Genomic DNA, 15,247 nt, shown 5'->3' on the forward strand with positions numbered 1-15,247 from the left:
CAACTGGTCATGAACTTTATTATCAAATTAGAGGTTTACTTTGTAAAAAAATAAAATACATTTAAAATAATTATATTCATCACAGTATGTAGTTGTTAAGTGAACTGTCTGCATAACATAAAATATTTTTAACAAAATCCCATGTGATCTTTTGTTATCATCTTGACATTTTCATTTGGCAAAAAAGTATCTGTTCTCACCTAAAATGTTCAAAGCATTGTTAAAGTGGATGTAGGGAGCCAAAATATTGAAAATAATGTGTATTTATAAAACAGATCTATTAAAAAGTTTTGTCTTATTATCTATTTCAGAAATTACTTTTGCATGCTCCCATACATGTATGCATTCATCCTAAACTGAACGTTAAATGACAGCCAGTGAAACATGCGCATTGTGTATTGAAGGCACACACATTATTTTATATTACTTTTGAATTAGACAGTTGAATTAGATATCTTAACATTCCTTATTTTGGCCCTTAGTAATGCAATTTCAATTGATGTCCCTAATAATGGTGTTTTGCTTGTCTGTGGTTACAGATGGAGGAAACCAAGAGGTTTCTGGTTCTTTTCCACAGTTCTGCAGCAGATAGAGTCTTGGACTGGTCTCAGGGCAATGCAATATAATAAAATATATCATATATTACCACACGTTCTCATTGAGCCCAGCCCTTTACAGTCTAGCAGTCAAGCAACACCATTAGCCCAACTTTCCACTAAATTTCAGACCAGCAAAGATCCCCCCACCTGGAGGAGAGAAAGGAAAAAAGAGCGGGACAGAGTTAAATATGCTCATATGGCAGTAGAGGCAGCTGCTCCTGCCCTCCTAAAAGACTGATTTGAATAGCTGTATTTTAATAATTTGGTTATATGGACACAGCAAGAGACCATGATAGCCAATAAACCACTGTCATAGCACTTGCATAGTTCAACGTCAAGACAAATCCTTCATTTTATTGATGATTGCAATTAGCCCGGGGTAACAGTGTTGGCAAATCATGTGTGTGTGTGTGTGTGTGTTAACATGTTGGTGTGTCAGTGTACTTTATTCACTCACCAATAGCTGCCACCCCAGCGATGCTGCCAACAGCGATACCGGCTATCTCACCACCTGACAGTCCTGTCTCGTCACTAGACTGGCTGGGTGTTGTGTTGTCCTGGGTGGGTTTGGAGCTGGCCTGGGTGGGGGTGGAGTTGTCCTGGGTGGGTGTGGAGCTGGCCTGGGTGGGTGTGGAGTTGTCCTGGGTGGGTGTGGAGCTGGCCTGGGTGGGTGTTGAGTTGTCCTGGGTGGGTGTGGAGCTGGCCTGGGTGGGTGTGGAGCTGGGCTGGGTGGGTGTGGAGCTGTCCTGGGTGAATAGGGAGCTGGTCACTTCAGTAGTATGAATGGAAGTTGACATATCAGGGGTAGGGTTGGTCACATTTGGTTCACTTGCAGAAGAACCGTAAGCATGCAGAATGGCTGATGAGAAAACAAGAGGATGTGTTAACAGCCAAACAATTAAAGCAGCTTCAATTAAATCAGAATTTAGATTTATTTTAAATGTATTAAATGCTTATTCATGTTTAAAATTAATAATTATTTGTCAATATTATATTTTAAATAAATTTACAAGCAATCAGGTTGGTGTTCTTTAGGCACAAAATGTACTGGAGAGGGACTGGTCCAATAAGAATTGCTACGTTTCCGATCCAAATCATCTGTCTATGATGTGCAGTGTCATGTACTGAACGTTGACTGGTCAGGTGCTCAAATTTCATTTACAGTTTCCGCCTTCTCTGTCTCTGACCGCAAGATAAGCACCTCCTAAGCTGTGGGTAACTTGTGTTAATTAACTTGCGTTAATGGGAATTTATTTATGACTGACAAATAATCCCAGGTCTAAGTGTCAAACCATTACCTGTGGCTAGCAGACAAACAGTCAGAGTGGATAGGTTCACAGCCATGGCCCTGGGTATATAGTCTTCGACCTTAAGAAGAAATCACTGTTTTATCGAAAGCTGTACACGTAGGTTACACAGTCTAGGTCTGGACTATGAAATGCATAGGATTACAGAATAAGAGGGAGAAGGCTGCTTAGACAGACAGAGAACCACTGTGGTTTAAAGATTCTAATCAAAAACGGAATCCTAGAGAATAACGAGTGAAGTGTGACAGTAACTGTAACCCTGTCAATAAGCTGTGTTAATCACCTTATTTTTTTGTGTGATCTGAATTCAGTGATATTTACCAAATGTGGACCTGATCATTTACAAACACATATTATTCATATCCCAAAACCAATATTTAAATATAACGTGAAAATACAATTCATACACCAAAACCAATACCTAAATATAACATGATAATACAGTTCATTATAGAAAACACTGAATGCTACTTTTATTGTATTTGTTTGCATAACAGCATTACATTTTAGAGCATAGACAGCACACTATGTATGCCACACTGACCTTGAATTAAAATGGCTGCTGAGTGGGTCCTTCTTTCTCCTCGTCTTCAGTAAAACAAGTGAAAACCCAGTTACATCACCTTTTATACCTAACTGTCCCTAACTCCCCTCATTGTCTCACCATGGTTCCTTTTTTGAGCACTTCACATGCGGATATCCATCCTGCTGTAACACCCACTCATATTGGACATTTATGGCCAGGTAAGACATAAAAGTATATTGCAGCATCAGTTTGCTATCAGCCTCTTATCTGACTCCAGGGCAATGAGAAAAAGTTTAAAATAGCTTGGAATTGTAATCCTCCAAACTGGGAAAACATGAACTGAAATGTATTAACCCAACGTTAAGGAAAAGATTAGGAATATCAGAATCTATGTATTCAATGGGTCTTACATTTAGATCATTTAGCAGATGCTTCTTAATCCAGAGTGACTTGCATTTGTGAATGTGTGTGTTTTTATACTTTTAATACTAGCCATTATGGGAATAAAAAACACAACCTTGGTGTTGCAAGTAACATGCTTTACTCACTTAGCTTTGTGAATACTGAATTTCAAATAGCACTGAGTTTTTGCAAACATATCCTTACATCACAGTTATTGTAAATACAGTAGGTACAGAAAGTCACCACCCCCTTTCAAAATGTTCTCCTTTTATTGTCGTACAGCCTGAAATAAAAACCTATAAAAATGAACAATTGCTTTTATTCTGAACTAATCAAAGTCACTACAACTGATCACAGATGGAAGACAATTAGCCTTGTTTGTGATTTGGACGATTTGGTCGGTTATGCCTCAGTAAGGTCATTGTGCGTTATTGTGACCTGAGTTGATGCAGGCTGTAAAAGCCAGAGTGATAAGATAAATGTGATGACAGTATAAAGCTGCAATGTCTAGTCGTGAGACACAGTGACATCAATATAAATAGCTCTGTGTGTGTTTGTGGGAGGGACAAACTTTTTATTACGTCACATATACACAGCGGAGTAATTAGTGCAAAAAAGTATGTCAAAGGTTAAACATTTGGTAAAAAAGTCCCTTATGTGTTTGCCAAAGATCATAATAAATCCAGTGTTTTCACATCCAGACAGACCTTGTAATAAATAGACAATGTTAGACTTGACCGTAACTGTCTTAGAATGTGAAATCAACAGTATTTTAATGCTGGAATGAAGGCAGGACCTTGGTCAGAACAACCCTGTCCCTAGATGTTACCGTGGTCAGAACACAAGGTGCCGGGCTTTCCAACAGTCTTATCGATGGGTGCAGCTACAGTTGGCTCCATGGTGAAGTTGCTGGCGTGTCTCTTTTATTGCCTTTCCATTTGGTGCCATATAGATCTTTGTATTTTGACCTAAAACTATGGTTGCCATGACAGCGGAGAATGTTTCATGTTTATGTGACAATTGGTTTTCTTTGCATGTAGCTTGAGTAGCAGACAATCATTTTGTAATTGACCAGAGATGTATATAGGGTGAACAACAATTTTAATTTAGAACAACCCATTGCACTTGGCTTTTGACTTGTTCTCTTGAAGTGAATACATTGAAATAATCCACTGCTATTGGTGTTTGTGTTTATTGACTTTTTACAAAACCAATTCATTGAAAAGAAAAGATAAGAAATAGGCTACCTGGGTAAAAGCAGGCTGATTATGGTTTTTGAATCTGAGCCGTTGGAGCCAAGTAGTCATACAATTTCAATGGATGTACAATGAACAGTGGGCCTCTTCATCTGCTCTGCTCATGGATAAAAAATATTAGAACAAGGGATGAACTGCACAGAATGAAAAAAACTGAGCAAGCGGAATGTAACCTTGCCCTAAGAGTGAAAGGATGTCTTACCACATTGACTGAAACCAAATTACAGATTCAACAAGAAGATATTCTATGTGCATACTGCTCACAAATTGAGCTGGAACCAAAGCTGCACATCTATGACCACATTAGAGACAGATATTTCCCACAGATACAGTGGATATAAAAGGTCTACACTCCCCTGTGAAAATGCCAGTTTTTTGTGATGTAAAAGAATAAGACAAAGATAAATCATGCCAGAACTTTTTCCACTTTTAATGTGACCTATAATGTGAACAATTCAATTGAAAAAACTGAAAACTGAAAAACCTTACAATAACCTGGTTGCAGAAGTGTGCAAACCCTCTTATAACTGGGGGTGTGGCTGTGTTCAGAATTAACCAATCACATTCAAACTCATGTTAAATAGAAGTCATTACATAATTTAAAGTGACTCTGATTAATCACAAATAATGTTCAGCTGTTCTTAGTTGCATCTCAGAGCAAAAGCCATGGTCCGCAGAGAGCTTCCAAAGCATCAGAGAGATCTCATTGTTGAAAGATATCAGTCAGGAGAAGGGTACAAAATTATTTCCAAAACATTAGATATACAGGTGCTGGTCATAAAATTTGAATATCATCAAAAAGTTGATTTATAACAGTAATTCCATTCAAAAAGTGAAAATTGTAGATTATATTCATTCATTGCACACAGACTGATATATTTCAAATGTTTATTTCTTTTAATTGTGATGATTATAACTGACAACTAATGAAAATCCCAAATTCAGTATCTCAGGAAATAAGAATATTGCTTAAGACCAATACAAAAAAAATATTTTTATAAATGTTGGCCAACTGAAAAGTATGAACATGAAAAGTATGCGCATGTACAGCACTCAATACTTAGTTGGGGCTCCTTTTGCCTGAATTATTGCAGCAATGGGGCGTGGCATGGAGTCGATCAGTCTGTGGCACTGCTCAGGTGTTATGAGAGCCCAGGTTGCTCTGATAGTGGCCTTCAGCTCTTCTGCATTGTTGGGTCTGGCGTATCACATCTTCCTCTTCACAATACCCCATTGATTTTCTATAGGGTTAAGGTCAGGCCAGTTTGCTGGCCAATTAAGAACAGGGATACCATGGTCCTAAAACCAGGTACTGGTAGCTTTGGCACTGGGTGCAGGTGCCAAGTCCTGTTGGAAAATGAAATCTGCATCTCCATAAAGTTGGTCAGAAGCAGGAAGCATGAAGTGCTCTAAAACTTCCTGGTAGACGGCTGCGTTGACCTTGGACCTCAGAAAACACAGTGGACCAACACAAGCAGATGACATTGCACCCCAAACCATCACTGATTGTGGAAACTTTACACTGGACTTCAAGCAACGTGGATTCTGTGCTTCTCCTCTCTTCCTCCAGACTCTGGGACCTTGATTTCCAAAGGAAATGCAAAATTTACTTTCATCAGAGATCATAACTTTGGACCACTCAGCAGCAGTCCAGTCCTTTTTGTCTTTAGCCCAGGCTAGACACTTCTGACGCTGTGTCTTGTTCAAGAGTGGCTTTACACAAGGAATGCGACAGCTGAAACCCATGTCTTGCATATGTCTGTGCGTGGTGGTTCTTGAAGCACTGACTCCAGCTGCAGTTCACTCTTTGTGAATCTCCCCCACATTTTTGAATGGGTTTTGTTTCAAAATCCTCTCCAGGGTGCGGTTATCCCTATTGCTTGAACACTTTTTTCTACCACATATTTTCCTTCCCTTCACCTCTCTATTAATGAGCTTGGACATAGAGCTCTGTGAGCAGCCAGCCTCTTTAGCAATTACCTTTTGTGTCTTGCCCTCCTTGTGTAAGGTGTCAATGGTCATCTTTTGGACAGATGTCAAGTCAGCAGTCTTCCCCATGATTGTGTAGCCTACAGAACTAGACTGAGAGGCCATTTAAATGCCTTTGCAGGTGTTTTGATAGTGTCTTCAATATTGAAACTTTTCACAATATTCTAATTTTCTGAGATACTGAATTTGGGGTTTTCATTATTTGTCAGTTATAATCATCAAAATTAAAAGTAATAAACACTTGAAATACATCAGTCTGTGTACAATGAATGAATATAATATACAAGTTTCACTTTTTGAATGGAATTACTGACATAAATCAACTTTTTGATGATATTCTAATTTTATGACCAGCACCTGTACCATGGAACGCAGTGAAGACCGTCATCATCAAGTGGATAAAAAATGTCACAACAGAGACATTACCAAGGACTGGATGTCCCTCCAAAATTGGTCAGGGAGGATTCCAAGAGGCCTACACCAACATTAAAGGAACTGAAGGAATATCAAGTACTGGCTGTGTGCTACACGTGACAACTATCTCCCATATTCTTCATATGAATGGGCTATGGGGTAGGGTGGCAAGACAGAAGCCTTTTCTTACAAAGAAAAACATCCAAGCCCGGCTGAAGTTAGCCAAAACAAGTATCCCAAAAGAATGTGGGAAAATGTGTTATGGTCTGATGAAACAAAGGTTGAATTTTTTGGCCATAATTCTAAAAGGTATGTTTGGTGCAAAAACAACACTACAGATCACCCAAAGAACACCATACCCTCAGTGAAGCATGGTGGTGGCAGCATCATGCTTTGGGGCTGTTTTTCTCCAGCTGGAACCGGGGCCTTAGTCAGGGTAGGGGGAATTATTAACAGTTCCAAATACCAAGCAATTTTGGTACAAAACCTTCATGCGTCCGTTCGAAAGCTGAAGATGAAGTGGAATGGCCCAGCCAGAGCCCAGACCTGAATCCAATTGAACATCTGTGGGGTGATCTGAAGAGGGCTGTGCACAGGAGATTTGGAGCGCTTTTGCAAAGAGTGGGCAAATATTGGCACATCAAGATGTGCCATGCTAATGGACTCCTACCCAAAAAGACTGAGTGCTGTAATAAAATCAAAAGGTGCTTCAACAAAGTATTAGTTTAAGGGTGTGCACACTTATGCAAACAGGTACATTTTTTGTTTTTATTTTCTCCCTCCAAGATTTCAGTTTGTTTTTCAATGGAATTGTTCACGTTACAGGTCACATTAAAGGTGGAAAAAGTTCTAACATGATTTATCTTTGTCTCATTCTTTTACATCACAACAACATGGCATTTTAACAGGGATGTGTAGACCTTTTATATCCACTGTAAATAAAATCACAAGAATTTGAAAACCAATCAAACATTGATACACTCCCGTATCTGTTAGGCAAAATATTGCAATGAGCAAAATCAGCAGATATTAGACCTGTTACTATGAGAAACTGGCAATGAGTTGAGCTAAAAAAATAAAATAAAAAAAAACACTGTAAGCAATCAGTATTAATCTGTTCATTTATTTAACTTTAACTATTTTCACATTGCTACACATTTTGTAGCACAAAATTCTCTAACATTTAAAATGTATTTATTTGTGTATTTATCCATTTCAAAATGTTTGTCTGTAATGAGTCTTAGGACTCCATCGTGGTAAGTGGGTAATCATGGCCTGGGGGGTGTGAATTGGGCAAGGGGCTAGATCAGGGACTGGGACCAGGGTGGCTCTGCAGAATGGAGAACAAAGGGTATCCTGTTTGGACTCAGCAACACTGGTTGACCCGTGGGTCACTAATCCCTCACACCACAAGCCCTCCAACACTAGTGAGCACCACAGCCAGAATTATTTTTAACTCTTTCCTTTTATAGTATACGTAAATGGTGTTTTAGCAAAAAATTAGGATTTTGAAGAATATTTCAGTTCAGTGTAACAAAGACGGTTAGAAATTCGATATTATAACTGAAAAACCCAATAAGGTCCGCTGCTGCCTAGATGGCGCTGTCTTGCGGGAATCCACCTAGCCCACTCTGGCTGCCTCTGCGCCGTCAGGAATAAGAGCGCTTGTCGATTCGTTGATGGTTAGCATAGCAAGAGACCCCATCTCAGAGAGACGTAGGTCGAACCTTGGCTTGCTTCGTTTTAATGACGTTATTGGTGCTTTTCATCTCGGATTAACGGGGATGCTTATTTTTCTGCTGGACTATTCTCAAACCTAGTTATTATATAGTATTCCATGGCATGTAGTTGGCGTGTTGGCTAACGTTACCGGCTTTGCGCCAGGAGTGAAGACCAATCAATCACCGGGTACCTTCACCGCTAGTTTTTGTGTAGCTACAGTACAGTACTGTGTGGTGCTGCTGAGGCAAGGGAAAAACGCAGCGGTCACCGGTGACTGGATCTTGTTGCGTGAGCACTAATGCAGTCTAGCAAACACGGCGAATCCCAGTCACCGGTGTAAAACGCGGTGTAAAAAAAACATTCGGCAACCCTCTACCCTTATTGCAATAATAGATACCGTAGATCGTTAGCTTGATAACGGGACAAATAAGTGCAACGCAAGGATGTTGCAAGTGCTGGCTTGCGGGGTCGTAGTTTTTCCCGGTCTCTTCTTCGTCTTTCGGAGAGTGCTACCGACCATTTTCAAACAGTGGACTGATGCCGACGTTGTATTAGTCAGCGAGAGGTAATTATACATTTTCTTTATGTACATGGTATACGTTTACCTCTACATATCTCTGGTCAAGCAGTAATAATGAGAGGCCATGTAGAGCTATGCTAGCTAGGCCATACAAGCTGATATAAAAGTACAAATTGCCTCTTTCAGACAGTCTAGAGACAGAGTTTGGAAGGGGCTTTAACCATACAAGCCGCTGTTTTTCTGTCAATCAACGCGAAAATATATTAAATCAGTAAGGATGCGTTTGTAAGTATGTATTGTCACAATGGTCATTAGTTAGCTGCATAGTAGCTAGCTAACCGATAGTATAATACTGTAGCACCGCTATAACTGATATCCCACAGAGAATACTGGCTGCTCCCTCTGTCTTACGTGTAGGGGTCATTTCGATGCTCATTTGAACCTTGTCACTTAATGTAGTTGATAATCCGCACCAAGCGTCAGCCCTGTTGTGTCTATTGAGTTGAGCAGTTTGTGTTCAAGTAATCTGAGCAGATCGATTTGCCGTACTAATCACGCTTTTATTAATTCGCTAATGCTCACCTATCGGAAAACGCATTTCTCAGGCGCGTGTTGAAGCCTCAGGCCGGGGAGTTAGGCTGCTAATGTCTCAGTACAGTCAGTGATACCATTAAACTTGGCGTTAGATGCCTCGCCGGATTGCCACAATGTCACGTAGCCAGTGTGTTGACATTGTTTTCCTTACTAGTTGGCTGGATATTTTCTGGTCTCAAAAACGTAGGATAAGCCGGGCTATCATGTAAAATAGCCATAAACATACGTTAATTTTCTGTTTGCTTATTCTGGGTATTGTATTTATTTTACCACCCTGTGGTAAATGCCAGTGAGTACTTGGATAATCTGCAGTGTGTGATGCCCGAGCTTTTCTCTCTCTCGCGGTATTAGGTAGTGGCATTTTTTACAGGTTGTAACGAACATAAAACCAGACCCTTTCGTGCCCCATATATCCAATACAATTATAGAAGAATACTAGAAAAACTGTATTAACACTGTAACGAACATATATATTTTTACTGTCACTGGCCTGGCTTGAATCCCATGTTGTAGAGAGGAGTCATTGGGTGTTTGTGTTAGTAAGTGATACGTGTTATCTCCACCTACAGCTGCACCATGGTGCTTGCTGGGCTGATGTCAAGGCCTCCTCCTATTGGTGGGTTCAGGACAAGGCCCAGGTCTCCCCATCATGACCAGATCTTTCAAACCCATGTAGCCACATTTCTCACCCATGCTTTGAGTAATAACATTATCAAGAACTGTCAGCCAAAACAATATCAATTATTACACTACATTTATTTGATTATAATAAAAGCTATAGACAGAATCACTAAACAAGACAAATGCAATTTTACTTAATAGAAAATGGCAGATTCGAGTGTCATTGAGATGATATTTACAAGCAGAACAATAACTTTTATGTCTCTCTAAATAGACAGACAAAATATAAATTCAACTTTTCACCTGTGTCTGTAGCAGGGATCTCCAATAGGTTGAGTGCATTCATGAGTAGCTTGTGAAAACATCCTTTAAGTACATCCCCATTTCCAAAAAGTTTGGACGCTGTGTAAAATGCAAATAAAAACAAAATGCAATGATGTACAAATTATTTATCCATATATTTCATTGAAAAAATTACAAATACAACATATCAAATGTTGAAACTAATTTGATGCCAGCAACACATTTAAAAAAAGGTTGGGTCAGGGGCAGGTTTACCACTGTTGCATCACCTCTTTTAACAATACTCTGTGTTTGGGAACTGAGGAGACCAATTGCTGTAGTTTTGAAAGTGAAATGTGTTCCCATTCTTGCTTGATATAGGATTTCAGCAGTTTGGGGTCTCCTTTGTAGTATTTTTCGTTTCATAATGCACCAAATGTTTTCAGTGGGTGCAGGCTGGCTACGGAGGCTTTACTATGGAGTCATGCTGTTGTAATATGTGCAGAGTGTGGTTGGCATTGTCTTGCTGAAATAAGCAAGGCCTTCCCTGAAAAAGACATTGGATAACAGAATATGTTGCTCCAAAACCTATATATATTGTTCAGCATTAACGGTGCCTTCACAGATGTGCAAGTCACCCATGTCATGTGCACTAATGCACCCCCATACCACCTTTTCATGGCAAAGTTTTAACTTACATTAGTGGGTGCAGCGACATACTTGTTCACAGACAATGGTTTTCGGAAGTGTTCCTGAGCCCACGCAGTGGTCCACTACAGAATTGTCTGTTTCTAATCTGAGGGCACAAAGATCACGGCCATCCAGTATTGGTTTTCGGCTTTGGCCCTCCCATACAGAGATTTCTCCAGAATGTCTGAATCTTTTAATGTTGTTATGTACTGTAGATGATGAATTCCCAAACTCTCTGCAATTTTACGCAAAGAAATGTTTGCACTATTTGCCTGTGCAGTCTCACTTCTGATAGACCCATCCTCTCTGGAATGATATTTTAATACCCAATCATGTTACTGACCTGTTGCCAATTGACCTAATAAGTTTTGTGATATTCCACAAGGTTTAGTTTTTTAGCATTACACAACCTTTCCAGTCTTTTTTTGCCTCTGTCACAACTTTTTTGAAACGTTGCTGGCATTATATCCAAAGTGGGCATTTATTTTTCAAGAAACAATAACATTTCTCAGTTTCAACATTTGATATGTTGTTTTTGTACCATTTTCTATTGAGTGGGTTTAAATGACTTGCATGTCATTGCATTCTTTTTTTATTTACATTTTACGCAGTGTCCCAACTTTTTTGGAAAGCTGGTTTTCTTTCTGAAACAGATACAAAAACATGGATTATCTGAGAGGTATAGTTATACTTCTCAGATATTCATATTTCAACAGTATTTTACCGAACTCAAGATACTGGTACTGGAGCAATCAACCTTTCATACTTTAAAAACATTTTATTATTCAAAGTTTGCTGAAACAATGTACAGGCCAAAATTAAGTTTGAAATGGTTGTTACTTGTAAAGTTCAAATTTTGTTTAGAAATTTATTTTTTTATATACTCAGGCTGACCTGCATTGAATCACCTGAATTTAATCTCAACACATGATTTTTAATTTTTTTTTATTGATTAGTACAAGAGCTTGATAAGTCTAACACTTTGTGTAACCTTTAGCAATTATGCTAACGTGATTATTGTTTTATGGTTGATCATGGCTTTTCAAAAAACCTTGATAAAATGTCTAATACAAAGAAGTAAATGCCTAATGGCCAGAATAATCATAATCATGCATGTCAGAAACGCAGCTAATAAATTAAAGATAATCTACACAAAAATATTTTTTTGAATGAAAATAAAAACAAGACATCAAGTTGTCTCCTTATGTAGTTTAGTCTTTTTTGTGTATTTCGAAAATATTCTTTGGTTTTTATGTCCTTTGTAATTAAAACTTTCTGAAACCTGGACAAAACAAAATTAAAATAACATCTAAAAAGGCCTTATAAGCAAAAGTGGTGTGCTTGCATAACTGCTCGTAGGGCTCAGCGGTAAACCATATTTAAGCAATAAGAAGTAGTTGTGGTATTTTGGCTATCTTTATTCAGACACTACGTTCTCTGTCATGCCTAAGAACATCCTTTAGCCATTGGCAATATACCACAAACCCCTGAGATGCATTATTGTTATTATGTATGAAAGTTTTACCATTGCAAATAAGAGTTGTTTTTGTTGCTGGGCAGTGTCAGCAGAGCTGGCCAAGAAGAGCGAATATCTCTTAGTGAGTGCTTGTCTGATTGACTACCCATTGTTAAATAGTGTAGTGGTTAGAGATGCGGACAGTCATGCAGGTGACGGGTTCGATCCTCGCCACAGACCAAACAAATCAGGCATTAGGGTTTGTTCATTGCTCTCGTTTTAAATTTACATAGCGTACTTCACATGGCGTAGGTGTTAGATATTAGACAAACCAGCCATGGAGTGATTTGAGTCATTCTTTTCATTATAGGTACTCTATAGCTATTAGTTAGCATCCAAAAACATTTTAGGCATTAGGATTTGTTCAGGATAGACTAGAACTTTGCGTTATATTGTGATGGACAAACTGCACCGGCTACGAGCATTTTGCTCTCGTTTTCGACATACATTGTTTTCATTATAGGTACTGTATAGCTATTAGCTAGCCATCTACAGTAATCTCTTTCTAATTTAGCGCGTTGAATGTAGTGTAGTGATCCTATTATACCTGTTGTTGGTTTGGATGTTAGTTAGTGTAGGGAACTGTGGAGTTAGGCTTGCCGGATTCCTTTTCTTGTTCTGAAGTTTGTTTTATCAGGGGAGAGAGAGCCCAATTTAGTTTCCCACATGATCGTGGACTACAAATGCTGCATACTTAACATTTATTGTTAGTTTAAATCATTGACTACCTGCTTATCAATGGCAAGGTTCACAATTACAAATAGTTTGGATTGTTTTTTTTCTTTAGAGTATGTGCTAGGGCCATTTTTATATTAACAGGTTTAAACTGTGGTGTCATATTAAGGACAGTTCCAATCCAAAGCTTTACTATAATTGTCAAGGCTGTTGCTTAGTTTCACATACTACTAGGACAAAAACAGCATCTGCTAAGTTCCACATACTAGTAAGGCAAAAATACCATCTGCTAAATGAATGAATTATTGACAGATTGATAGGAACTACAATACAAACTTGGTCTAGGGAATAAAAGGCCTATTTTTTATCACAGAAAATTAGCCCGCATCACTCCGTCCTTTCAAAACAGGCCCTCCAGTTCGTTGGGTCTAGCTGAAGCTCCCGGAAGGACCAGATGGTGATGAGCCTGACTGTGCTGGGACAGACCAGCACAGTGGTGCTAGCGTTTGTAGTCTACAGCAGCCAACCAGTTATTAAGGTGCCTTGTTTTGGGGACAAACAAATGGAGCACTACAGGCTAGGCTGCATCCATGTGTGAGGTAGACATGGGAGGATCTGTGTGGTGGGATGATGGAAAGAAGGCAGGACCGCTGGACTGATTAGTTGGACGGCTGTCTGTGTTTTCAACGAGTGTTGCTCTGTTTGCCCCCCCCCCCTCCCAATCTTTGTCACTTTTCCTCTCAATCTGCACTCCCGGGCACCAGTGCACTGCTCTGCTCTAAATCACACACCCCATTAACCGTAGGAGGAGTCTGAGGGAGAGCAAGCAAGCGTTAGCAAGGCTAGTCTTCAGAAAGTGGCCTGCACAGTAGCCATTAAGAAACAAGAAAATGAAGACCGACCTAATCTGTTCCCTCGGAAAGGGATGTCAAGGTTATCCTTCGCTATGACAGGAAGAAACAGAAACATTGCAAAACATCCCACCCACAAGCCACCCTCCTCCCCCTAACCCCCCTTTGAGTTCTTCAAAAGGAAGACAGTGGAGGACACAATGAGTGGATTGTGAACATCTTGGTCTTGTGACCAAGGAGACAGTGAGGCAAGGGTGGATGGAATGGGATGGGGGGGGGTCTTATCCTGCTTAGGGCTGAGGGGCTTGCAGGGCCCGGTCACATGACTGGAAAAGTGGGGGAAAGGCCTACTGAGCAGGTTCAAACAGGAAACTGCTCCGTGTCCACATTTCTCCTTTCTCTCTCCGGTCTTAACCTGGAGGGGTACAACTCTGCTTATGAATACAATAATCTTTCATCGTCCACTGCATGAAAGACATGATTAGCAAATGTTTTGGTCCCCGAATCTGCAGAATTGATGGTGGTTAGATTTGGAATGGGCAATCAATACAAAGGAAGAATTTCGTGAATGTCATGCTATACTCAACGCTGAAATGATTTCACAGCACAAAGAATTGAGGACAGATTTCTTTCACATTTTTCAAATTGTATTAACTCCAAAATACACTTGTTACAGAAAAACAACCAAAATTGATGTTCTGAGTCCACATATGTGCTTTAACCATTTTAGGAGACAACTTTTGAGATTGGAAAATGTCTTAGCATTTAATAACTTACATTTCATATATGCAATCAGAAGAATGATAATTTCTGTTACATTCTCAAGATTAGAATATAAAGAGAAGGGTGCTCACCTCTCGACTCTTGAGATTTTCACCAAGGTAAGTATCTTAGAAGCTACAGAATTAACGCTTCTTGACAGTAATCAAAACTTCTAAGCAACATGTACATTTGTAGGTATGCTTTGAAAATGGTGGGCTTGATTATCTGCTTGTCAATTCCAAGCTGTGTCCATCTCATCATGTAGAATTTCACAGTTGAGAATATTTTAACTAATGTTGCACAATCAGATACGATATGTACATCAAATGTTAAAGCTGGATCCGTAGCGGAGTTTCCTGCTTTCCAGAGGCTTAGATGCTGCATAAAGAATATATGTACTGCCCCCCCCCCCCATTGGTATGTTTCTAATAAACAGTACTTAACAGTGAATAGTCTTACAAGAAATATCCACGTTTGACTGAACAAAAACTTTTTCTTTCAGTATTTTGATGACCCTAAAC

The 15,247-nt window shown here is 39.4% G+C and overlaps 1 protein-coding gene and 1 long non-coding RNA gene across 2 annotated transcripts in view; one reads left to right on the forward strand and one right to left on the reverse strand.

Moving 5' to 3' along the window:
• LOC105005919 lies at positions 1-9,842 on the reverse strand. Its single transcript, XR_004575942.1, has 5 exons — positions 9,820-9,842; positions 2,451-2,494; positions 1,898-1,967; positions 1,057-1,458; positions 1-746 (listed from the first exon to the last, which is right to left on the reverse strand). It is a non-coding gene; the product is annotated as an A-agglutinin anchorage subunit (long non-coding RNA).
• tlcd3a (TLC domain containing 3A) overlaps positions 8,060-15,247 on the forward strand; it is a 23,613-nt gene continuing 16,425 nt past the window's right edge. Inside the window, exon 1 of the mRNA XM_010864179.5 lies at positions 8,060-8,780. Coding sequence (XP_010862481.1) covers positions 8,659-8,780 — 122 coding nt within the window. The 5' untranslated portion in view covers positions 8,060-8,658. The remainder of the gene's footprint in view (positions 8,781-15,247) is intronic.

Source organism: Esox lucius, chromosome 7 (assembly GCF_011004845.1).
Source record: "Esox lucius isolate fEsoLuc1 chromosome 7, fEsoLuc1.pri, whole genome shotgun sequence".
NCBI lineage: Eukaryota > Metazoa > Chordata > Actinopteri > Esociformes > Esocidae > Esox > Esox lucius.